Source organism: Lampetra planeri, chromosome 24 (genome assembly GCF_965212315.1).
Source record: "Lampetra planeri chromosome 24, kcLamPlan1.2.h2, whole genome shotgun sequence".
Classification (NCBI taxonomy): domain Eukaryota; kingdom Metazoa; phylum Chordata; class Hyperoartia; order Petromyzontiformes; family Petromyzontidae; genus Lampetra; species Lampetra planeri.
Window position 1 is genome coordinate 10,088,448 of NC_136130.1, and position 25,953 is coordinate 10,114,400.

Below are 25,953 nucleotides of genomic sequence, written 5' to 3' on the forward strand. Positions count from 1 at the left end.
GTGTTGCAGGAACGGGAATTATAAACAAACTATTGCAGGTGACTGGGTGGCTCGGCTCAGATCAAAGAGCTCTCATTGCTGAGAATCCTGGGTTCGAATCTGGATTTTAGCCACCCGCGAATCGACTCGGTTCTTCAAACCGTACCAAGTTGCTGGTGTCGGCCTAGTAATCATTGACTGGACACAACAAAAAATATATTACAAATATTTTTCACTCTTTCATCATCAGTCACGCTCAATCCACTGGTAGATAAAGGCCTTTCCAAGCCACCACGATCTCTCAAGGTCCTGCGATGTGTAACAATCCACCCAACACGTACAGTGATAATGGTTTTCGTTCTCTCGTTCATTCTTTTTGGCTGATTTCCAGTTCCTAGAATTACAAATATCTTTCACTCTACAATCATATCTCGATAGCAGGGTGTATGGGAAAGTGCCGCACTCATGTGTGGATAACAAAAGGTCACTTGAAGGGATCTCGAAAGTCGATTTGCAACTACGGACCATTGCCAAACACATGTGGTTGCATTGTTGTTTCAAGAGCTCGAAATATATTTTTGTCCACATGGCATGATTCTAAAATCGGTTTGTGTGCAGGTGCTAAGTGGATTATTACATTTCAGGATTGTGAGAAGAAGTGGTGGCTCTGAGAGGCATTCATCCAGCAGTAAATTGACAATGATGATTACACGATGTTCATAGCACAATTGGAATAAGAAAGGGAAAGGAAACATCCATGCCTCCCCTTTCCCTAACGTTTGGCAGATGTAGGGTGTAGCCTTGTCCAGGGCATAGCAGAGTGCATCTGAGTGGTACTTGATGTTCCCTAACACCTAAGGGTGACAACTCCACTGTTAACATTCCGACAGTTGCATCGTGCCCGGCTCAGTGCGAGGGAAATCCACGAGTAGCTTGTGGAGTTTGGATGCGAATGCATGCCTCCTACGTACGTGTGTGTGTGTGTTTCGTGAATGGGAGGTAGGCCTGATTAAAAATAATAATCATAATCTGCTTCCAAACACGAATTAGTGTTACCGAACAAATTCCTCCCACGTTTGAGGAATTGTGATTTAAACAGCAGTTTCATTACGCAAGCCGTCCCACAAGACAACAACACATTGTTTGCGTAATTGCTACATTATACTTCCATTACATATCGTTAAGTCTGTTGTGGAAGGTCCAGTATACGTAACTATCTTGAACATGAAACATAAGAACCAAGTTCAATGATGCAAAACAAAAGGTACAACTAAGACATGGTTTCCATCACTCCTGAGATGTTAAGCTTGAATTTCTTATTGTATCCTAAACATCTCTTCTCGGCCGAGCTACCAAACATACTTTCAATATCGTATGTAATTTCCTTACCTATTAAGTTGCCACAGGTATTTTTACTTAAATATTTATTGCCTCTTCTTTCCTAACTTAATTCCCATCGTGCTATCGGTGCGGAGCAACGACAGAAAGCGTCCGCCCGAAAGCCACGCAGAATGATGCATCGGTCTCACACTTTAGAGAATGCCCCGCAGAAAAACGTATCAACGAACTGCGGAGATTTTCTTTGTTACACGGCAACGAGCGCACGAAAGAGCCTGTACGTCTAGGCGGGGAGAGATCGGTGTCTGTTGCAGTTAAAAATAATATAAGAAAAAGTGAGAAAATAACAAAATCACAAACAATTTGAACTTTTAAATAAGTAAAAAAATTACACATTTGTCAATAAAACTGTGCCTTAAAAGGAATAAACTCCTTTAAGAAATATTTTTTAAAACAACGGTTTTATTAACAATTTCGTTTAACTCACGGTCGAGAAGTACATCAATGATGCGGCGCCTGCTCCCACATCAACGCTGACTTGAATTAATTGATGACTTCCGTAATTGGTTCACACGGAGCAGGCGATTCGAGAGTTTAGGGACCGCGGTGTTTTTCCCCTCCACAAATATATATATAAATAATAAGGCGCCCGTACAAAATCTAAATTGCTTTAAAGTAGCGTATTAATTGATTATTTGATGCCGATTTTGATACAGGCATGCATTGTCACCGGATCTGAGTGCGTGTGCAAATTTTTGAATTGATTCGACAACAGCAAGTAGACTCAATTTAGATTACAAGATTTGACCACGACACAGGAGTCAAGTTAAGTAAAACTGTTGAAAAATATATAATAGCTGACATTTCAGTAAATGGGCCTTTTCTACAGCACGTAATATGCTTCTCATTTTAGGTACTCCATGAAGGGTTATTTCCTGAAACGTCGCCTATTATTTGTTTTTCCCTCTGAAGGCAGTGTTATTGATAAATGTGTTTTATTTATTTGCCCCCGTGCACCACTCCCAACGCAGCAGCCTCGCCCCTAATATCTTTGATTGAAAACGTATCACCTCGCAAAACCGCTCGCGCTCACGCGGCGCCCCTCCGTCTCCGCAGGCCGTGTGCACGGTGTTCATCAAGTCGGTGAAGACGCTGCTCGACGACTTTGGACCCATGATCCCCCAGCTGTCGGAGATGCTGGGCCAGATGTACAGCACCGTCCCGCAGGCCTCCGCGCTGGAGCTCACGCGAGAGGTCAGACGCCGCCGCTGCCTCGCCGCCAAATTGCCCGTCACGGCTAAAGAACGGGGGTCCGGGACCGCGCCTAATGAGCCGAACTTGGCCGCCCCCGAAGGCGGCCGGCGTGTGGGCACCAACTGACGCTCGGCCGACCCCTTCGTGCTTTGCCTTGGGGACGTTTACAGACACCTGAATGATATTTCTTCTGATTCGATCGCATCTCGTTGGATTCTGCGCTTGTTCTATTAAATATGCATCTGTTTTTTTTGTTGTTGTTGTTGCTTTAACTGTGACCGTGCTTGCTTGGCGATGGTGAAATTTCCTTGCGTGCGCAGTTAAACCGTTTTGGCTCGGGAGCGTTGTCCACTTGCTGGATGAAGCAGATGGTGGTTTTGTGTTTGCCTTTTCCCCCGCACAGCTGGTGCTCATCTTCTGCAAGGACATTGTCTACTACCCAACTGTGAAGGCTCTGTTCCTGCACATGGCTGCCTGCACTCTCACGATATTCCACAGAGGTTCGTGCTCCCCGGTATAACGATGCCTCTCGCATTTGAGAAAGCCTGAGAATGGATCATCAAATTTTGAGACACCGTCTCTGAGAATGCCCTTTATTCAGAGGAGCCTCACTGGGTTTCAAGACTCATTTTCAGCGGGCTTCTGGAGCGTTAGGCCTGTATCTGGAAACTGGAGCACCTGGAGAAAACCCCCTGCTTTCAAGGGGCTGCCACTCAAATTCCTGTGCAGATAGATTTAATCTGCAGATGGTGTTTCGCACCGTGCGTAGCCAACCGTGCTAATCAGAGGTGCGGGGGAAGGACAACAATTAATCTAATCCAACGAATCAACTGTGGGCTGATTCCATTGCCGTGTCCTCTTTTTCTGGTCGCCTCACAACTTCATCTTGTGTTTATTTCTAGTGACTTGCTTTACTTCTCTCTATTTTGCATTCCTGTCGTTATTTGTTGTAACTCGCTGACCCACCCTGACTGGGCATCTGTGAAAAAGCACTTTGTCACTTAACGGATTCCTCCAGGATAAATAAAGATTCTGATTCTATGCCCACAACGCCTGGTATTCACTCAAGGTCACCCTTCCAAATATTAGCCAGACTCAAATCTGCTTAGCTTCTGAGATACCAAGGAGACTGGTAATTATCCAATACAACCCCTCCAGTATTGATACCCTCAGTGATGGGCATCTGTTAGTCCCCTCTCTTTGAGTATCCTTGTGAGCTGAGCCAGAAGATGAAGGTTTTTGTTGCTTTTCCCTGCAGCGCACGTAATCAGCGTTGGCTTACAGGCACACCAAACAGATGACAAGTGGAGTCAAAATTGTGGCGATCAGAAGCACCTGTCAGAGTTATCTCTTGAAGGTCTGAGGGGGGGTGCCACTTTGGTTCCAAGATGCATCGCTCTGCTGCGATAGGATTTTCCAAAATAAAAGCAATATTTGGTCCGTGTCCTAATGTGAATAAACAATGTTAATTAAATTGTGAAAAGTAATATTGCACACATGTAACAACAACCTTATCAAACACATCTTAGGCTCATTATTATGTACACCCATGTGGTTTGGTATTTTATGTGATTTTAATGATCTCGTTTAAATAGTCTATTTTCTTATTTTGTTTCATCCGAGTGGAACTGATGAGAATTTTAGAAGTGATGCGCGTTTGCCGCCAATCTGAGGCTTTCGTTAAAAATACCGTGGCTCGTGGTGTGTTTGGGTGTTCCACCATCTCCTAAAGTTGCCGCTACCACCTAATTAAACTGTCAATGCAAAAGGTTATTTTGGGGCCTATTAAAATGTAAATCGGCAAAACGTTAAACACGTGCATTACCTCGCAGCGCCGATGCATCGAGCCGAAGTGCGCGAGTTTGGGGGGGGAGCGACACACTATTAATAATGTGCCTTGCGAACAATCACTCGTTTGTGCCAGGTCCCCGGGATCATCCGGATATCGTGGACTCCTTCATGCAGCTTCTTTCGCAGGTACCAACGTGGCCGTGCATCATACGTGTTTGTCTTCCCCCTCGCTCGTCTCTCGCTTTAACCGCAATGGTCACAGGGTATGCCACCCGCGTCACCACGGCCGGCTCTCCTCGTTTGCCTGATCCTTCTCGGTGTTTGTCCAGTCTTGTTACTGACTTGTACGCGGTCATTCGGAATGGGACTAGGATCTTGCACCGAGTTATTTTTAGCAACATTTTTGCCACCCTCCCAATGTCGTTCTCACCATTATCAACTGCCAACGATCAATTCATGAAGGCCTTCACCGTCTCCCACGATTCTGCGATGCAGCAAATCCGCAAAGCACCCTGCACACCGGGCTGATTTCATCACTCCCATCTCCTCGGTTGGATGTCCTCCCAGACGCATCACCTTGTTACTAATCGTCCAGCGTGTTAAGCCAGAAACCAGCTGTTTGAACGTGACGTTGTGCACACAATCACCCGGGATACATCTGCTTTGTTTAGGCCCTAAGGAAAAAACCAGATGTGGTGGTGGCAGACAACTGCGACATCAAAGCACTGTTCCAGTGTGGTGAGTACAGCCATGCCTAATCACAGCCATGAAGGGGAGGTCCCATGTTTATACCCACCAACCTCGCTTCCAGTTTCAGTTGTTTGTATTTTTAACTCATTGAAGCACAACAGTGTGCTTTGTTAAGCTCGCAATATCGAGTCGTTTGTGTAAGAATCAACGCTGTTCAATTCGTATATGTTGTACGTAATGCATTCATGTTAGCCCTGCAACCACACAGTGGCCGCTACTTTCACAGCAGTGTCAAATTATTTATTTATTATTTAATAAAATATAATCATGAAAATTCATGGAAGAACCTGGGTGCTGAATCGTAACAGTATAAAAGCATAGAAAGAGCACGCGGTGCACTGTACGAACGTCAGCACCGGGAAGACAAAGATGGCCCAGACATTGCACAGTTCTATCTCCCACTATGCCCTTATGTGCTCACTATGGCCTTAATAGGTGCTTTCTAACAGCAGACCGTAAGTCTTTGAGACTCGGCATCCTCGTCTTTGTTGCATGTTTGTGAACGCGCGCAGGCACGTGCTATGAAATATTCACTGTCTGACTAATACTTCTCATTTCCTATTCAGGTCTCATTTCCCTCAAGTTCCCTGAGGGTCCCACTGTGAAATCGGCCTGTGGATTTTTTGTAAGTAGGCCCATGCAGGCTTTTGGGTATTATGTCTACTGAATGTTTGTAGAGCCTCACTGTTTTTGAAATACAGAAAGGAATGGAAGTACAGCATCATGCCGTCAGATTAATTCAGAGGAAAGGATTTAAATGTAAACTAAACTTAATCTTAAAGTTAGATTTCACAAACTTTGCTTGACCGTGGTTGCAATGTGTGCTATTAATCTGATGGTTATGACATCTGGTTGAAAAGAACATTTTAAATGTTGTGCAGAGTACACGCGGTACTAAAATATTAAAGTGTTACTCGCAGCTATGTAAACGTCTGCATTAAATGGTGCGTAATACTTTTTCTTAACATGTAAAAAAAACGAAAAAGGAATGAAAAGATATTCCGAATGCATTGGCTTTATAAACAAATCCCGTAGTTCAACTATGCATTGGGAATCGTGCATGTAAAAAACATGTCACTGCACATAGCTGTGTGCAAGGCAGCTTGTTTATTTCAAACAAATGTGTGTACAGGGAAGAAATTCTCGTGAATAATTGATAAGTCTTTTTTCACACGTTCCAAAAGCCTCCAGCTGCACTGGGACAAAATAAATTTGACTGTTTATATGCCAAAATGTACACACCAGGCAACGGCATCTGCTGCCTCCCGAGCAGAAGCCGGTCTAGTGTTTTTCGACGTATCGGCGCCTCTGTCGGAGTCGAGTACGGCTGTGAGGGCCATGGGATGCGGTGGGGGTTGACGCGTTTCCGCGCGTGCTGATGCCTGTGTGCTGCGCCGCAGACGGAGCTGCTGCCACACTGCGCCACCGTATCGGCCATCGGGCAGGTGGTGCACGAGAACGGGCGCCTCCTGCTGCAGACGGTGCTGGAGGTACGCGACGGCTTGTGAGACGCACCGCTTCCCGCTGTGCATCTCGGCACCACAGCCTCTCCACTTTTGCAAAGGAGTGAATCACGTGATGCTTTTGGCCAGCCGCAATTGGTCAAAAAAAGCCTATACAAAGGGGCTGCTGGGACAAAGACTGGCATTGCCTCAAACCCCTGAGGAAGGTAGCGAGGTGTTACAGCCCGTGCCGAAACAAGCCGATAATAAGCGAATTTGAGAACTACATTTTTTGCAACTGCGGTACCCAGAAGTACGCTTTATCGATTGCTGTTGAATTGTTGATGTCTGACATTTTTCTTATCACTCGAGACGCAAAAATAACATGAGGATGAGCAATACAACAATACTCGGCTAAACGTTGTCTGCTTTCTGGTTTGCAAGGAAAAGTTTTTTTGAGATTGTGTGAGCTGACCTGCAGGGCAGACTAAGCACATTCAATGGGGTAATTCGTTGGTTGTAATTGCTCACTCTAGACACCTATGAATGGATGGCTTACAAAAGTGATTAATTGACAGGTTCCTGTCTCGCTCTTATTGCTTTGCAGTGGTGACATGGCACTGAGAGTGCCACCGAAGTTATCGTACTGTAGAGGAAAAAAATAATTTTCTCGTGGTGCTACTTAGCTTTTATTTTAACTTGAAAAAAAATGTCCTGGCTTCGCAAATGAGATGTCGGCTGCAGGGTATATTAATTTTATTGTCACAACATTATTCGCAGATGCCGAGACAGAGGTGGTGGGATTTTTGGCGCTTATGTAATGATGAAATCATGCCCTGTGGCTGTGTTGTGAATTCGGAAAATGAAATTAATTAACAAAACCCATGGCATTGCAGAGGTAGTGACTTTGGCCGCAACTGCTCGCCGCTGTTGTTGTGCTGCTGCCATGTGCCACAGGCGATTGGCGGCCAGGCTCCCCGTAACCTCATGGACAACTTCGCGGAGGTGCTGTTCTGTGTGAACAAGCACTGCTTCGCGTACCTGCCCCTGTGGCTCAAGGAAGCCATGGCGCGACCCGACTTCCCATCCTCGCGTGTCACGCATGAGCAGAAGGACATCTTTGGGCAGCAGATTCTAAGGTGAACCGACCGTTGCCAGACCCCCCCCCCCCACTTCCCCCACCACCCCCACTTTCCCTGCTGCCATCACATCAACGATGCTTCAAGGGAACCAGCCTCGGTCCTCCTGACCCCGTGCTGATAATTTCATTTCTGAAAATATGGCTTTTAATTATTTGGCTGTACACAAGAAAAAGTTTAAGAATATAATTGTCCCACCACACCCTGGGTTTCCACTCCTTTTTGCCCTGTACCGGTGGTAACTCTTTACCAAAGCAGATTATTGTACTCCTTTTTTTTTTTTTGCAGGGAGAGAGTGAACAAAAGGAAGGTGAAGGAGATGGTGAAGGAGTTCACTCTCCTGTGCCGGGGCCTGCATGGCACGGAGTACGCGGCAGAGTACTGAAGCGTCGGGGGCGGTGCTTCCCGGGCGTATGCCTGCACCACGCCACCATCGCCAAGGGACGTCCTTAACTCAAACCATGGGCATTTGCCTCTTCCCAGCGTTCCTGCCCCCCATATTGTACAGTTGCACACTTGCACACCTCCCGCCATTTGTTTTTTTCTATAACGTGCTTTTATTTGAGCCTCTTTCAGCAGTTCCGCTTTGCAAGGCGTCTGTAAAACGTGTTTTGTAAATGTAAACCGATTTTGAAAACTTTGAAAACACACGGCAATTTTTGTGTAAATTTTTGAGGACATACTGTAAAAGTTGCACGCTAACAAGAGACAGTCCTGTTTACCTTTGTCATTGTTTTCGATCGCTAAGCCCACACAAACAGGGTATATTTATGGAAAATTGTGTCTGGCAGGTTAATTGTAGCAACAAATAAGTTCAAGATTGCACAATAATACGGTCAGTCTGGCATCAACTACAGAGAGGATACGTCTTGGTATATTCAGCTGTGCTACTTATAAAATACGGTATCTCTTCATTGATGCTTCAGTGGGCTGTGTGTCTGTCAAATGCTGTGTACAATACTGAGCACTCAAATGGCATTTATCGACATTTCGGCTGCTGTCTGGGAGAGTGGTGTCAAGCGTTTTAGTAAACCCCGTAGACAATCGTCTGCCCACACACTATGCTGCTTTTAGTACAAAGACGCAGCTGCTAATGGGTGCAGTTTGTGGCATCCTGCGCACACGTGCGTTCACTACCCGCTTGGTTCCCTGTTGTAGGAACAGGAAAAAAACGCCCTCACACTTTAGCCTCATTTGCCACGTTTCTAAGTAAATGCAGACAGTGCAAGATAAAAAATACAATTTTTAATTGAAATTCTCCCATTGTGTAAGTGGTTGTTACTTATCAAGCATGGCAGCAGCAGCAGGCCATGGACTATCCACTGCTGGATAAAGGCCTTTGTTTTTTGGCATCGCTCGCGTTCTCACGATGCAACAAACCGTCTGGCTCCTGCACACGAGCTGATGTTACTGCTCCGTCTCTGAGACGGTCTTCCTCTCGAGCATGTTCGCTCCTTTGGCTACCAGTCATCCTCGTCAGTCTCAAACATCGGCCATCATCCCTCCTATCGATGCCCTGCCAAGCCCACTTTTTAAAGAGTTGTTGTGATGTCTATAACTTGCATATATTCTCTAATCAGTATGCTCCTTTTCTTAAAATATAACTCCAAGCATGCCCCTCTCGACGCTACTTTGCACAATTTTTAAGCCTTTCCATTTTCATCGTCAGTGTCTGTTTCCTATCCATGTATCATGACGGGTAATATGCAAGATCGTTAACAGAAAATCGAAGTCGGTAAGCAGCAGAATATAGATTTAACTTTAAGCAACAGATCTAAAATTCCCCCCAACAATTGTCTGACATCATTACAATAATTCATACTCTTAGTTCTTACGGTAAAGTCACGTAATTAAAATTTATAAAAATAAAACAATAAAATCACGACGTTTCGGAGGCAACACAAGTCTCCGTCATCAGGTGGGACCGTCACAGCCAGATTAGCTGCATGCTAAGCCAGATTAGCTGCAAATCTAGAATCATTACAAGACTATGGAAATATGAATTATCTTAGGTTTGGTGATACCATATATATTAAAACAAAAAGTTAATGGATATTAATTTTGCAGCAAATTATTAAAGAATGTAAGAATGCAACGTTCAGCTTAAGATGAATTTAAGTGAAACATTTTATTAACGTAGAGTAAAATTGCTGAGCAATTATTATTTGGAGGGACACATGGGAAAAAACCCCATCAGAGTACAGTATGTGTACCCTTCGAAATAATTTATGGTAGACTGATCAAAATGATGAAAGGTACAAAGTTTGAGTAATTTCTTTTACCTGAACTGTATTTTTCGCAATACAACTTTGCCCAAGAAAGTTATCAATCGGTGCATGTTACTTGCTATGATATGGTAGTTTTACCATAATATACACCGTATATATTAAAAAAAAGTAGGCTGCAAAATACACATTTCTTGTGTGCAGATTTATTAACGGTTGGTTCGTGCAGGAGGATGCCATACTAAGCGAGCCCCTTGCCGTTGTAAACAACTTATCGATGCTGCCAAACTAGATAATTGTGACGTTTTAATGCTCATTTGCGTTATAGTTTATGTTACAAAGGAGAGGCACTATTTATGAATGTCCTTTAAAGGGTTCCTACATTTTACTTGTCTGGAAAGATGTTTTTTTTTCTTCTTATGACGTTCGCCTACACGTTTCAATTCCAATGGAACCGGATCGTGTCTGACGACCGCCTTTAAACTCCGGGCTTAACGCAAGTGACAGTGGCCCAGAGTTTGTGTAAATCTAGTGCTGGCACACCCACGCGAACAGTTTGATCAAAATAAAGTGGCGTTGAAACATTTCGACGATGATTATCTCGGAAATAAAACTGCTTTCTAATGGGATGTAGGATTCAGCTAATGGGGGGGGGGGTATTTGAATCCTGGATAAAAATGGGCGACGGCAGGATGCACCGTGGCAAAACTCGTGCCTCACCGCAAAAAGGAACTGGATGGTTTCCACTCCTGACTCGGGTACCTTTCAGTGCGGAGTCTGTATAAGAATATAGATTTAACTTTAAGCAACAGATCCCCCCACGTTCTGCATGGGTTTCCTCCGTGTTCTCCGGTTTCATCCCATAGTTTAAAAAAAAACATACAATGTAACTGGTATTGGCCAAACATCCCAAATGTTGAAAAATTACCTGCAAATTATTAAAATTAGGATTACACGTAACAACGTTGCCCCGCCTACTATTAAAATTTGGCAGGACCCTGCTAAAAAAAGTTGAGGTTCAGTGAGGCTTTACTTGGGTAAAAAACACAAGCGAAGCGAAAATCATGTGAGAGCTCAATGATACTCAAAATAACTTTTTTTAAAGGCAGATGTAGGTCATGTATTGTTTTGAGATCATAGCCTTTTTTAAATGGAGGTATATGTCCAAATTTACAGAAGTCATCTACCCAACTAGGGTTGCTACCTCAGAGGTACAAAACACCGGGAAATTTCATGGAAAGAATGCCTAACGATACCGAAAGAGTGGAAATATTACACATATATGGAAATATAACGTATTGTGGGAAGACTTGCAGAATTTCCCAGGACAGCTACCTCGAAAAATAGGACGACCCTGGGAAAAAAACAGGATTAAGTAGCAACCCTAATTCCAACACTTTGCAAGTGCAGAGGGGTGTTTTTTTGTCGGATCGTGAAGAGTTTAACCTGCAGAGGCAAAGCGATCGTGAAGCCGGCTTCGGAGGCTGACTTTACTTGATGTTTTCTCTCCCCCCCCCCTTTCTTGAAGAGCTGGCTGGAAAGGGTCCACCTCTTTGATGGGCACGTGGTTTTATGTATATCGCAGAGCACTGATGATGTGCGTGTATTTATTGAAGTCTACAGAATAAAGGCTGAAGTGGTGGTTTGCCCCCCCTTTGTCGCATCCTTTCTCTCTCTCTGTGTCACGCTGCGAAGGCCCTTCCGCGTGACGAGCGCGCCCTCTGCCGTGCGACGTCAGGGTGGTCGACTCGTTTAAATTTGAAATTCGCCAAGCGAATAAGTCGCCAGATAGACCATCGAGAGTAGTCACAAATGTCCTCGACAATTGACATATTTTTCACAAGAAGTTTTTGGGTTTGATCGCGTAAATGTGTCGTTAAACCCGCCACCACCCGGCACTGACAATTAGTAAGGTGTGCCACGTAAACAAAACATGACAATTCGTTGCTATTTGGTTGTGTTTGGTAGCGGTTTTAACGACATTTACGCGACCGAAACCCAAAAGGCCTCCGTGTTAAATTTACATCTCATTACACATACAAAAGCTGGGTGGGGCTGGGTGGGGAGGGGCTGGGTGGGGAGGGGCTGGGTGGGGAGGGGCTGGGTGGGGAGGGGCTGGGTGGGGAGGGGCTGGGTGGGGAGGGGCTGGTCATCCCGTGGTGCCCTTTTAAAACTCAACTTTTAACCTACACACTACATTATACACGACACGATACACTACACTTTTACAGGTAGGAACAACAGGTTCCACACTGCCCACCAGGGATTATTTGTCTGTCTGTCGTGCACGAATGCGCTGTTCAACCAAGCTCCTCCCTGCCCACTCTGAAGGAACGTGTAACATTTGGTACGGCGGTGTAGACATGCAGCCAAGGTCGTTTAATCGATTCTGAAGCCCTTTATAACATGCATCCATCACAAGTTTTAGACTCGAGGTTTTTGAGATACATATGGTTGCATGTTGTTTAATAACTTGACCCCTGCAGCCATTAATGGTCGCTACATTTACCGAAATGTATTTTAAAAGTCATCACTTGTGACTGTAAATCGTGAAAATGCAGTTATGCGATGAGAATGTATCTACTGCGTATGCGTATGGTGAGCGTAAGGATCAATTTTAATAACTTCATCCCTCCAAGAGTCCATCACACCAATTACTCCAGACAGACATTTGGAATCGACTCAACATCTTGTTTTATTTTACCAGGTAAGGTCCACTGAGTTATATATTTTACTGGTAGGAACCTCCTGGTTACACCAGCCCACAAGGGATTATTGTATCCGTCCGTCGTGCAGGGAGGGGCTGGGTGGGGAGGGAGGGGCATGTGGGGAGGAGCTGGGTGGGGAGCGTGGGGAGGGGCTGGGTGGGGAGCGTGGGGAGGGGCTGGGTGGGGAGGGGCCGGTGTGGGAAGGGTGGGAGGGGCTGGGTGGGGAGGGAGGGGCTGGGTGGGAAGGGTGGGGAGGGGCTGGGTGGGAAGGGTGGGAGGGGCTGGGTGAAGAGGGGCTGGGTGGGGAGGGAGGGGCTGGGTGGGAAGGGTGGGGTGGGGCTGGGAGGGGCTGAGTGGGGAGGGGCAGGTGGGGCAGGGTGGGGAGGGGCTGAGTGGGGAGGGCGGGGTTGGGTGGGAAGGGTGGGGCTGGGTGGGGCTGGGTGGGGAGGGGTTGGTCACCCCGTGGTGCCCTTATAAAACTCAACGTTTAACCTACTCACGCCGGCTTGTGCCCGCCCTCACAGTCGGCCATATTTGCGGAATACACCACGCCGCCGTTGACCCTGGCCAGTGACCGAACAACCCAACGTCCCTACCAGCTCCCTCCGCAGGACAATGTGATCACTAATTCGAGTGAAAGCTTCCTCCTCATCATCATCATCTTCATCACAATCGCGGTCGCCCCGGGTAACCGCCCCGTGGCCTGCCGGGAAGTCACCCCCCCCCCACGTGACGTCACGTCCGGGAACACAGCGGGAGGAGCAATGGCGATGGCGCCGGGGACGAAGCTCGCGGGGGATCGAACCCGGGGGTGATCGAACCCCCCGCGGGTGATCGGGGCGACCCCCCGGGGTGAGGCAGCCAGGGAAGACGCTCGGTGCCCGGCCCAGTCGCGTCCAGAGTCGAGGTGACCTCGAGCTTGAGGAGAGCCCGGTTAGCAGAGGGGGGGGGGGCAGGGGGGAGTAGAAGGTCCACACACGGAGCTGCTTTGTCCGGCGGTCGAGGGGTGACGAGACCCCCACACACAGAAGGCGACAGGCCGGGCTCCTCCAGTCGAGTGTCGGGAGAGGGGACCCCCCCCCCGAGCTAGGGGGAGGAGAAGGGGGGCCCTCGGTTCAAGGGGGACCCGGCGGAGTAGGGACTCGGGAGTTGAGGGGAAGGGACGTGGTGGTGAAAGTCACCGCGGTGTGATCACTGCCGGGCTGAGGGGGGGAGAGTCTTCAGGTTCGAGGGACCAGGACTCTGTTCCTGATCGCCTCCCCACCCTCACCACCACCACCCCACCCTCACCACCTCACCACCACCACCACTGTGCCGGGACGATGCTGCCCTCCACGGGATACTTCCGCAGCCTCGACTGCCCCTTCTACGCCGAGGCGCGATGCCAAAGGCCGCACTGCCACTTCAAGCACGTGAGGGCGGCACGAAACAAAGCGGGCAGCGAGCGACGAGGTGAGATGGTGGTGCGGTGATGTGGTGGTGGTGTGTGTAAATATCGCCACTGGGGATACAAAGGCGGCCGGGAGTTGTGCTGGCCACCCACTCCCTCGTTTGCGGTGCCGGTCTTAATCATAGATGCTCGCTAACAGCACTTGCTCCTACAGTCAGTTAAAGGCTATACGGGGGTTCTTTGTATTTGGAGAACATGGTGGTGGAATTGGTGAAGAGGGTGGTGGTGCTGACGGTGAGAGGGATGAGGATGGCGGTGATGGTCGTGAGAAGGGTATCGATGGTGGTGATGAGAGTGGTGAAGGGGTGGTTGTATGGGGAGATGGTGTGGGGTGAGCACGATGGTGATGATGGGGGCAGGGTGTGGGGTGAGGAAGGTGATGATTATGAGATGTGAGAAGCTAGGATGTGGTTAAAGTGTGGGGGTGAGGATAATGGTGAAGGTTCAATTAATTGGGGTGAGGATGATGGTGAAATGATGTAGGGTGTGGACGGTGTTTAGTGCAAACATTTGGGTGAGTGTTATTGATTCAAGTTGTGATTAGATTATTGGTGAGGGCTAGGATTGTGGGGTTGTGCGTGGTGATTAAAGGTGAGAGCAAGGGTGAGAGTGATTATTCCATATAGAGTGCGGGTTATGGTGAAACTTCAGCCACACGTTTAAATCTTGAGCCTTTAACGGTTGTACCTTTAAGAATGTACCTTTCCTGCTATGCCGAAGTTCGCTGTGAGTATTCAGAAGTCAGTACATGCAGTGCATTGATAACCTGAAGTTGCATTTTGCACTTGTTAAGTCTATCATGAACAGGAGCATATAATGAGTCCACACTCCTGATGGTCATATTAACTCCATGTTATGTTGATTGTCTGCTTTGCTTCTCAGCTGCGGAAGTTCCAGGATCAAAATCTGAATCAAAAGGTAAATCGAACATTTTTGGCTTCGTAGCTGTATGGTTTCTTTGATTATACTATTTTCTGTATACTTTTTATTTAATCACATTCTATATATATCTTCAGGCCGGAGATGGTATTACTGGACCAGAGGATTTTAAACACAACATGCAGTATAATTCAAAAACACATTGGAGAGCTATACAGCACAAACGCGAAAACCTATGCAGTGGTACTTGCTAACTGTTGTTTGTGGCCACAGACGATGCGTATGACCCCAGCCATCCCGGCCTCCTGGAGAAGCTTCCTGCTCGGAATGTCGTGGCGACCCAAGCCGATGACCTGGAGGCGGTCACGCGCGCCATCGAGGCCGTCAAGAATGCCATGGAGCAGGAGAAACAAAAGTTGTCGCGCTGCTTGAAGGACAGGAAGCTGACCTATGCTGCTCACTCAAGCACGGTGGACGAGTATGATCCCACAGCCGTGGGCCCAGAACTCTTGCGTGGAAACGTTTTTGGCCCCAAGCATGTGGGTTTCACCGCCGGGAGCAACTTGCTGAAGAATAACGAGGTCTCCTTTCGTTCGGCTGCTCTGGAGTACGACCCTGCGGATTTTTCACTGTCAAAGACGGTGGAATATAACCCCACGCCAATCACCGCCAAGGGCCGAACGAAGTACACGTTGGACAGCCCGAGAGATGAAGACCCCAGCCATTATGTGCCCAAGGTGGTTGCCTGCACCCAGCAGGTTGCCCCGTCAAACAAGTACGTGGTCGATATAAAAAAACCCACCAGCAACATGGAGTATGACCCGCTGATGAATTTCACCTCCATGTTCACTCCGGAGAAAGAGAGCGACTCCAAGCAGCAGAAGAAGAGACATCGGTCGTCTGACAGCCGTGCGGCTGACACAGTCTCTTATGAGCCTTCGCCTAAAGATGCACGTGTCGCGACCCCGGCCAGTAACGGCATAGGGGACAATGCCCTCTTTAGCGCCACACCAACGGAGGGGCCTCCATGTCAGTTTAGTGACGAGGATGACAAAAATGGTGATGATGACGGTGCTGCCGCGGTCGCTGACGACGATGGGGATTCCAGCAGCAATAAGGATGTTCCGCAGTCGGGTGTTGTCCGAAAGGTCAAGGTGAAGAAGCGAGCGGAGCCGGTGTTGAGGGAAATCGCCGTGCAGTGCGGGATCGGGGGGCTCAGCAGGGGAGATGACGACAATTCAGGAAAAGTACAAGAGAAGGAGAACCATTCCAGGTTAAAAGCTGATCGGAAGATAAAAGATAAGAGCCCTCTTGAAAAACAAACCAGCTCTGGTAGTTCCAAGTTGGCTGATAAGACAAAAGTAAGTTCTAAATTAGAAAAAAATCCCGGATTGAGTAAAGGGGCGGAGGTAGAAAAGAGTAGGTCATTAAAAACTAAAGAGATTAAGATTTCCTCAAAGGACAAATCATGTAGCAGTTCCAAAGCCGATAAGGATAAGGGTTCAAACATCAAAAGTGACAAGCACAAAAACTCTGAGAGCAGTCATAGCTCGAGTAATAGCATAGTGAGAACAGAAAAAAACAAAGCTTCCAAGGGTGACACAAACGATAAAAAAAGTGAAACCGTTCACGCAACTAAAGCAAAGGATGATGATAAACATAAACACTCCAGCAAAGACAGAAAGCCTCATTTAAAAAGCAGAGACAAGACGGAAAGGAAAAGCAGCGGCTCGGAAAAAGAAGGTAGGAGCCATGACGGCCAACGCCAGGGCAAAGACTCTGCACTGAAGCCACCCAAGGACGGCAGTGGCACAGAGAGAGGTCACAAAGCCAGCAAGAAGAGAAAGGACGGAAATAAAGAAGATAAACCCGCCGTAAATTTGCCCGCGCGTAATCCTGCCAAGGAGAAGCGAAACAAAATCACTCAGAAAGACCTGTTTGGAGATGACAGTGAGGACGAAGATCACAGCGTGGCCTCTGGTTCCACTGCGAGTTCGGCGTCCAAGTCGTTGAAACGTCCCCTGCCGAGCAGCAGCGGCAGCATTGGGGGTCATCTCAAGCGGCCAAAGCTCACCTCACCGATCCGCGGTGTCGAGAGTGACATTGACGACGACAGCGATGGTGGTGATGGCGACGACGATGACGACGACGACGACGATGATGAAATTGATTATGCCGCCATTGCGTCGGAAATGGATTTTGAGGAGTCGGATCCGATGGAGGAGTGCCTGCGCATATTTAACGAATCAACAGAGATCAAGAAGGAAGACAAGGGACGGCGACGGCCCAGCCTGGGTCAAGTAATGCTGTTTTTTTTTTCTGTGCACCACGCATGCAGAGGACCGTTGTAAAACAATAATTTATTACATTTGGTATTTGTGTAATGTTTCCAGCGCCTCGCAGTCGTGTTACAGTTCAGGGTGATTGTTGCTTTGTGTTATGCTGATGGAGTAGTTTGCAAGGAACTTTTTAGCTTTGGATGGTGACGTTAAAGAGTTGGGCCAAAATAATGTGTAACAGTAGTACAGGGTGATCCATTTACAGATACCCAAAGCGATGCTTTCATATCTTAGACTTTTAAAATACTTAATTAATGTATCGAGATTGGTGGGAAAAAAAAAATCTATAATTTCTTCATATAATTTTCGTGAGGTATCTAAACACTCATCACCATGTGTGTCTAACGTACATCATTTTAATTATGTTCTTTCAGTGTTTAAGTTTAATGCATTTCCATATTGCCAGCTTCGTTGATGCTCAGAGGATGGTGCCATGTGAGGTGACTCATGTAATTAATTGATGATTTCACAGCGAATACGTTTCTCTGCGTGGCGTTGGATTAAATAACGTACGCAAGCCAGAGACATCATTGACTGTTAAGATAAGTAAGCGAACTCGAGAAGGACAGGATGCTAGAATGATTGGTGGCCAGGAGTTGAGACCAATCGTGGGGTTGCAGCCAAAAGAGGGAAAACAAGCAAGAGGTCATCAGCTTTGGAGATCCAAGTGGTGGTTTCGGTTTTGAAAGCGAACATCGAGTTTGCGCGGGGGGGGGGGTGACGTGATTTCTGAGTAGTGTATTCACGAAGAAACCGGATTGTGTCGATGTGCCCCAGGTATCTGAAGTTGTATTCGCCCCACTGGCGCCCCGGGTGTGCGTTTGTGCTTCTTGTGTGCGTGCAGGAAAACGTGGAGGAGGGTAGCTCCGGGGTGACCCCAGTCGTACCGCTTCTGAAGAAAAGGGTTGCTCACACCTCCAAGTTTGAGATGGTACGCGTGAATCACCATGGGCGTGGGCCAACCTCCACACACTTCGTCTTGTTCACTGAAATAGTAGCCGTGCATTCACACTAAATAGTGATGCTCTGAAAAATTGCCCTGCGTCAAATTGGGTAGTCCTAACCATAACACCAACCCTCACCGCCCCTTTGTTTTCATCCGTGGTTATGGCACATCCATCAACATTCGCCTATCCCAAGCTTTCGGGTCCCACAACCAGCTGTGATTGACCAAAGCAGTACTTTTTATTGCTGTGCTTGTGTCCATCTTATTGGGCGGATAAGCATGTAGTTATGTTTTGATTTTAGCTTGAACATAATTCTTGACCATGGTGAAAAATAAACCACTCAACCCACTTGTTTATTCATACCTATTCTTATTCATATTCTTGGTTCTTTCGGTAAAGTCACGTATAAGGAAAATAATAAAATAAATATTAAATAAAATCATAAAACATGGTTATACATTTATCAAACCCACGCGACTTTGGTTGTCACATTTGGATTAACTTGGCTGAGAAATGGACTCGGGGTATTAAAGCCATAGCAGTGTCCTCTCCAGAGCTGCTTGCGGACTCGACATCGTGGCATAACGCGCGTCGTGTTGTCGGTCTCGGGGGTTCAGGCCAAGCCCGGGCAGGCGGTCATCCGGCCCTACCGCCCCACGGCGCAGCAGGTCTGCCAAGCGCGGCTCCTGCAGGCGCAGCAGCGGTCCCTGACCGCAGCCCCGGCTCCGGCGAGCCTCCCTCTTGCTGCTTCGCCCGCCACCGCGGCACGGCCTGCCGCCTCGCCGTCCACCTCCCCCTTTGGAGGGAAGCGACGCGTCGCGCACGGCCTGTTCACGACGTCGCTGGCCGCCGGTGCGCGCGGTGCCATCTCGGTGAACGGTAATGCCCATCTGTTTGCTGCCTGCGGTGAATTCTTGCATGTCTCTCGCAGTGGCAGAGCCAAGGAAGTGGGCCGATAGGTGCTATTTTTCCACACACCCCCCCCGAGACATTTTATTGATATAAAATATAAAACAGCTTGAAATTTTAGGACTCCCCCCCCCCCCCCCCCCCCCTAAAATTGGAGTTGTACAGACTCGTGTGACGAGCAATTATTAACTCGTTAAGGCTGCTCTGGGAAGGCTTTAATGAACTCTTTCTAATGGTTACCGTGGGCACTACCATGATATCACACCCAATGGCAGTTGACATCGATGCCACTGCCCCCCCCCCTCCCCCTGTCCTTGGCCACATACCCCGAAGTCGGAGAGAACATCTTCAGCATCTCCATTCCTTACCCAGGTCACTCTTGCAAATGAGACCATCCTGGTCTCTTGAGTTCTCACCTGGATGACCAAATCAACTTCGAACTTAGAAGAATCCATGCAGACTTTCTTGCTCCTTCTTACGTCTTGGCTTTTTCGCATTGTCTCCCCCCCCCCTCCTCCCATTCTTCATCTCCATCCGCCACCCCCCTCTGCCTTTGGGTTGAACGTACCCTATTACTGGGTAAATCGTGACACTGGATGCAGATAATCATTGTATACTTGGGACGACATTCCATGTTGCATATGTTAATCGTTCTCACAAATTATATAATAACATTTGTCATAATAATAATAAGTAGAAAAAGCAATGCATGCAAGGAAGGCTGCTCTGCCATTTCGCCGGCAGACGATTGACGTGGCTCTGGGCACTTGTGTCTGCTTCCCCGCCGTGTGCGGTGCAGCGTCGGCCGGGAGACAAGCGGGGACAGCTGGCACCCTCACGCCGCGCCAAGTGGACGCCACCTCGCCCGCACACACGCCTGCCACGATGATGTGCAAGACCACTGTGGTGCCACAGAGAAGAATGGCGCACACCCCCAACCCCAGCGTGCGTCTCACCCCGTGTCACACCCCGCGTCACACCCCGCGTCACACCCTGCGTCACACCCCATGTCTTCTTGTGGCTCCTTTTTTTTAAGTTTTTACTTTAACGCTTTTCAACTTAGGTTGAAAGCGTTCATGCATGAGCTCCGTCCGTCTGTCTCTTTGTAACACGGTGTCACGATAAACGCTCCTAAAATGGTCCATGGTAAATCAAATTTTAGTTTCCAATGTTTCTGTTAGGAACTTGGGGTCTTACTCTGTCCACCTCACTGGCCCATTTATTAAATACATTTATATTTTTTTAGCTGATTTTCTTCATTGATCGTTTCCCCGCAGATCCCGGCGATGAAGCGGCCGCTGATCATGGCGGACAGGAACTGCAAGGTGCCGTTGGCCGTGAGGCAGCGCTACCTGAACGTCTTCATCGACGAGTGCCTCAAATTCTGCCCTTCCGAGCAGGAGGCCTTCGACAAGGTAGGAACGTGGAGCAGCATGCCCACGCGCACAACTGCAGCGTGTACTCGTTTTATACACATTTGAAAAAAATGCCTCGTTATTTTAGCTTGCCGACCCCTGGTTGAGCGGCTGCTTGTGTGTCGTGGGCAGGCGCTGGCAGAGGAGAAGGTGGCGATGGAGCGGAGCTCGAGCAAGGCCATCTACGTGAACGTGGCCGTCAACGTCCTCAAGAAGCTGCGCAACCAGGGCAACCCGAGCCCTGCCCGCACCCCCGGTACGGCCCCCCGCCAGAAGTCTGCACCCAGCACGCGCTCGTTGGCTCGTTAATGTGAGTTTGTTACGCGCCGAGCGAGTTTGTTTACCTGCGTTCTCTCCCGTCGGCGCACCGCCCTCAGCCATGTCGCTGAGCCGACGGCCACTGTCCCACGAGGCTGTACTAGGTGGGAAGATGGCAGCCAAGGCCAGCTTCACCATGAACCTGTACGGCAAGGGGCAGCCACTGGAGAGCCATCTGGACGGTGAGGTGTACGGCACACCCCATGTCGCCGGTTCCCTGTCACCAGGGCTTAATTAAATACGTCAGCACTCGGCACACCAACTGCTGTATACCTTGCTCTATGAATGGCTACCAGTCACGTGCTACCTACTGCAGTCTACCGGCGACCCAGACAATATTCATTGAAAAAATGCCTGTCAGGCTTGCTGTGATGATGGTTAAGATCGAGAGAAACCCACGGGGAAGGAGCGCCGTGACGATGGCAGCGGTTTGCCGCACACCGACGCAAACGTACCAAAGCGTCACATTGTCTGTGCGTGCGTGCGTGCGGCCACACAGAGAAGTCGCTGTTCCAGCGGCTGAGCGCGTACTTGCTGACGGAGGAGCAGCTCCGCGAGAACGGATACCCCCGGCCTGACCCGGAGCGCTGCAGTCGAGCCATCCTCTTTACTGCCGACACCAAGACGGCCAACAAAGACCGTGAGCGCCCCCCACCGCTGCCCTCTCCCCCACCTCGCACCTCCGGTTAGCGTGGTTGGTTACGTGCGGTGCGAAAAGTGAAATGTACGTATGTACATGTGCGGTTCTCGAGTAAGGTAGTGGTGGGGGATGCTTCTGGTGGTAATGCGTCACTTTATGCTACCTTCCCTCGGACGAGAGTGTAGCCTCACAATTTGTAGTCACTATGCTTGTTGATAAAAATTTAATATATTCGTTTGACAATAATTATATCAGCTTAAATTTACTGCAAAATGAGGTGGCCAGGTGGTCTTAGACGGCAGAGCACTGAGCTGGGGACGTCTGGCGACATCGTAGGTTTGAATCCAGGCAGCCCCCCATGATTAAACTAGGAGCTCGTGTTTAATGTTTTAATTAGATTCCTTTTTGTGTTTGGCGATGATCACCTGAAGGGTGAAGGGTTGTGGGCCATTCTCTAACGCAAAGAGTTGCATTGCCCTGCAAGAAGTCTTAATGAATTACTCGTCTCAAATGATGCCGATAGCATCATGAGGATACGATTGGGGGAAAATGTTGAAACGTAAATAAAATAACATTTAAAATAAAATAGTGAAGCCCTGGATTTTTTCAAGAGATGGCTTGGCTCCGGCACCGTGTAACTCATGATGAGGCCCAGGATCAGGTGCTTGGCCAGGAAGCCCTTCCTAGTGGGTGTCCTAGCCAGGTGGTGCGTGCTACTTCAACATGGAAATCCCATGAAACACAAAAGTCTTGGGCAGTAGCCCCATGAGCCCATGGTCTAATGTGTGTCCCTACCCCGATTTTGCCTTCCCCAGCCCTGATGAGGATCTGCTGCCGTTGTGGGGCCTCCTACTCCGTGAACCTCAAGGGCGACTACCTGAGGCGGGAGGAGTGCACCTACCACTATGGCCGGGCATGGCGCCAGCGCGGTGGGTATCGTCCGTCCTCTTCCCCGCGCCCCCCTTCACTCCCTCTCGCGTGACAATCCGGCCGGTTGCATCGTGGTCGTAAGCGCTCAACGCTGACGCCGCCTTAACCCCCCCCCCCCCCCCCGCCTCCACCCCCGCATGTCTCGCTCGTGTGTGGGCAGTGTCGGGCGGATGGGAGACGCGCTACAACTGCTGCCAGGGTAGCGTGGGCTCGCCAGGATGCCAGGTCGCCAAGGTACACGCGTTGCTCGGTTGGCGCTGCGGCCGGTCACGTTTCCGACTTTGCTTGAGCCTCGCCCGAGCTGACGTGCGGCTCTGTGCTCTGTTGCAGTGCCACGTGTTTGACGGGCGCAAGGAGAGCCTGGAAGGCTTTGTGTGCACCATCGCCAAGTCGCCGGTGCCCGACAGGATCCCAGGCCTCTACGCGCTCGACTGCGAGATGGTACGCGCGCCCGGGCCGGCACTCCCCGTGGGTGCTGTCTTCGCGCCGGCCATGCGCGCTAACCGCGTGGCGCGCGCGCGTGTTTGTGCAGTGCTACACTAAGCAGGGCCTGGAGCTGACGCGCGTCACGGTGGTGGACTGGCAGCTCAAGCCCGTCTACGATACCTTCGTGTTGCCCGACAGCGAGGTGGTCGATTATAACACCAGGTGAGCCGTGCCGCCAAGACCCACCGACGCATGCCGCCCCCGTGCCTCACACGAGTTGCGCGTGTGAGATTCATACTATTTTTTTCTAGATTTGAAGCTTTCGTGACTGCAAGGATTCATACTCTTAGGTTTTTTTCGGTAAAGTAACGTAGGTAAAAAATAAAATAAAAAATAAAAATAATAGAAATAAAATAATAAATCACGATGTTTCCGAGGCAACACAAGTCTCCGTCATCAGGTGGGACCGTCACAGCTAAATTTACTGTATCAAATGAGGAAAAATCCAAGAGACAAGCCCTTAAATACAAGTTAAGGGGAGGGGCTTATCTGAATGTGGTAGCCAGGGGATGGCCTGATGGGCGTTGGGAGCAGGGCTAAAAGAGAACAACGGGCACATCGACTCATGGTTGTGGCCGGTGTTAGCTGATAATAAGCATAAAGTAAGAAATACTGGTAAACGCTGGGGATGTCAACACTCGGTAAAGTAGAATAGTACCTGTCATACTATTTTGTGTTTGTGTATGTTTAATTGCTTCACGTAACTCTTGCAGCTACTCGAGTTGCTGGTTTTACCAACAGAGGAAATAAATCGTTCTTGAATCAAATCGTATCCTTGAATTGTGAATTATTTTAAACTGCGATGGAGATACGTTATAATTTTATTCGACAGCAGTGTCAAAATTAGCTTGGGTTGGCTGCCCTCCACCAAACTGCGATAACTGCTGCTTTTCTTTATTCGAAAGCTGTTTACAAGTTCAACTCTGCATTTTGATCAGAATTTTGGTTGTCCTCGTTTTAAGGGTGATATTACCAGCAGCAAAACCCTCCCGTGAAATTTGTCCTTGCGCGCGCCCTCCGTGCTCGCAGGTTTTCAGGCGTCACGGAGGAAGACCTGCGGGACACGACCACGACCATCCGCACCGTGCAGGCCGCGCTGCTCAGCCGGCTGAGCGCCGACTCCATCCTGCTCGGGCACAGCCTCGAGAGCGACCTCTTCGCCCTCAAGGTTGGGAACGAGAGACGGTGACGACGACGACGTTTTCGCCCGGACGCTCACCTCCAGGCCCCACGCTTGTGTTTTGACCGCCCTTATAGCGGCTGCCGTCGGCCCCCCCGTGACCGTACGGCGACGGCATTAACCCTGGCCGCGGTATGTGCACCCCCCCCCCGTCCCGTCCCGCATGCAGATTATCCACAGCACAGTGGTAGACACGGCCGTAGTGTTCCCACACCGGATGGGCCCTCCCTACAAGCGCGCGCTGCGCACACTCATGGCCGAGCATCTCCAGCGCATTATACAGAACGACGGTGAGTTTGCGTCGCCAGCGGCCACGGTCCTGTCGGCACGGTCGGCGCGGGCCCTGCCGCTGGGAATTAATTGGGACCCCCCCCCCCCTGCCCTGTCCCGTGGCCCCTGGTGTAATTGCACTGGCTGCATACTTGATCGCTATGCCACGACCCGTCACCCGTTCCTCAACGTGCTCGGCCTGCGTCTGTTGACTCTGCGTCCGGAGCGCTGTGCGGTTACACTGAATGGTCTTTCGCGGGGTTAGACAAATCCCTTTGGTCTTTTTGAATAGAAAACATTCTTAGAAGCATCGTTCCACAATTGAATTATTTAATTTGTATGCAAACATGAGTAACGCGACTCCTGTTTGTCTGTGCGCAGTGGGAGGTCACAACTCTACTGAGGATGCCGCCTCTTGCATGGAACTGATGATATACAAGATCAAGGAAGACGCCAAAGTAAAAAAATAATCTTACAGCAACTGCCTCTGCCTCCGTCCTGGCTGCATCATTCCATGACTGATGGCTCTCACCCTCTACACCATCCGATCGTCGATCAAAGATGGGAGCAAGGCTCAATTTCTCTCCGAATATTTTCCAGGTCGCTCGTCGACTGGAGTAGGTGGCACGTGACTAGGAGCCGTAGCCATAGCAAGAGGTATCGTGGATGCGGTGTGTCGGGTGTGGAAATATATTCCGTGTCGCCAACTGGCACAGATCCGCCCGAAGTAAAGCCCTGGGTAGGAGGGTGGCGGAGCACCAGCTCCGTGCATCGAAGGGGGATGGCGTTGCCCGCACGGTCGGCGTGGCATACCGAGGTGACCCTGCGCCAAGCCGAGGGGGACTGGCTCTGCTTCCAGAGTGGCTCTCCCCATACTTGAATGGAATTCCCGTGGAATCGGAGATTTCGTGGGCATCGCTGACCAAAAGCAATGGAGTTGTGCTGCTCTGCTTGGAAACAGTGCATGGTGACAACATCCGCCTGCGCCGTCACCTTGCCAGGGGCTGACATGCACACGACCCTTCACTCTGCGAGCACAGAGCCTGAAGAGACAGGATTTTTACGGACTCGTATGCCATGAATGCACTCTTCACATGGTGCTCTTAGGGAACCGTTGTGCACGTAAGTTACCACGAAGCTTTTTTTTTTGGGTTCTGAAAAACCCGCTCCCAATATGTACATCTTTTTCCAAGGGTGAGGAAGATTAAATACTTAGGATGTCTCAGTATTCTTGTAATTCGCTGGACGGTGGCTGCTATGCTCGATGTGTGAGTGAGGAAGGCACCTTCTCAACGTCCCGAGGGACTTTTCACTGCTTGTTTTAGTTTGTCATGTGTCACGTGAATCTGTAAATGCCACTAACGGCACAAACGTGCTTTGTGTTGGAGTCTACAGCAAAACTAATTTCAGTTTTGCTTATAAAACGATGCTCATGTAATACATGTCTGTAAATAAAGTGAAGTGGCAATGTTAAATGGACTAATGGCCACTTAATGCTGGGGAAGGGCACTTTTTAAAAATATTCCTTTCAAATTCATTTCCTCCACTCATGCTAAATATGAGG

The 25,953-nt window shown here is 49.0% G+C and overlaps 2 protein-coding genes across 3 annotated transcripts in view; both read left to right on the forward strand.

Moving 5' to 3' along the window:
* IPO13 (importin 13) overlaps positions 1–11,567 on the forward strand; it is a 71,218-nt gene extending 59,651 nt beyond the window's left edge. Inside the window, exons 15-22 of the mRNA XM_078605618.1 lie at positions 2,434–2,571; positions 2,975–3,071; positions 4,496–4,548; positions 5,034–5,100; positions 5,679–5,737; positions 6,513–6,602; positions 7,512–7,693; positions 7,982–11,567. Coding sequence (XP_078461744.1) covers positions 2,434–2,571; positions 2,975–3,071; positions 4,496–4,548; positions 5,034–5,100; positions 5,679–5,737; positions 6,513–6,602; positions 7,512–7,693; positions 7,982–8,078 — 783 coding nt within the window. The 3' untranslated portion in view covers positions 8,079–11,567. The remainder of the gene's footprint in view (positions 1–2,433; positions 2,572–2,974; positions 3,072–4,495; positions 4,549–5,033; positions 5,101–5,678; positions 5,738–6,512; positions 6,603–7,511; positions 7,694–7,981) is intronic.
* A 1,782-nt stretch (positions 11,568–13,349) lies between these two features.
* On the forward strand, positions 13,350–25,864 carry REXO1 (RNA exonuclease 1 homolog). 2 transcript variants are annotated; one of them, XM_078605622.1, is made up of 17 exons: positions 13,351–14,078; positions 14,959–14,994; positions 15,229–17,255; positions 18,139–18,225; positions 18,859–19,120; positions 19,950–20,095; positions 20,428–20,565; positions 20,698–20,821; positions 20,943–21,065; positions 21,383–21,523; positions 22,339–22,452; positions 22,614–22,687; positions 22,784–22,894; positions 22,986–23,101; positions 23,969–24,107; positions 24,289–24,409; positions 24,771–25,864. In XM_078605622.1, the coding sequence occupies exons 1-17, from the start codon at positions 13,949–13,951 to the stop codon at positions 24,857–24,859; spliced, it is 3,978 nt and encodes a 1,325-aa protein (XP_078461748.1). In that variant the 5' UTR covers positions 13,351–13,948; the 3' UTR covers positions 24,860–25,864. The 2 variants fall into 2 exon arrangements, with proteins under 2 accessions (XP_078461749.1, XP_078461748.1); XM_078605623.1 differs by lacking the exons at positions 22,614–22,687; positions 22,784–22,894; positions 22,986–23,101; ... (1 more) ...; positions 24,289–24,409; positions 24,771–25,864 and adding an exon at positions 22,513–22,605 and having other exon boundaries at positions 13,350–14,078; positions 22,339–22,479.
* Positions 25,865–25,953: the final 89 nt, after the last annotated feature.

Bases quoted from the DNA above. Each gene is read 5' to 3' on its own strand.
- REXO1 (XM_078605622.1), top strand. From the start codon at position 13,949: ATGCTGCCCTCCACGGGATACTTCCGCAGCCTCGACTGCCCCTTCTAC. The intron at 20,822-20,942 runs GTACGGCCCCCC...CACCGCCCTCAG, and splicing joins GAGCCCTGCCCGCACCCCCG to CCATGTCGCTGAGCCGACGG. The intron at 24,108-24,288 runs GTTGGGAACGAG...TCCCGCATGCAG, and splicing joins GCGACCTCTTCGCCCTCAAG to ATTATCCACAGCACAGTGGT.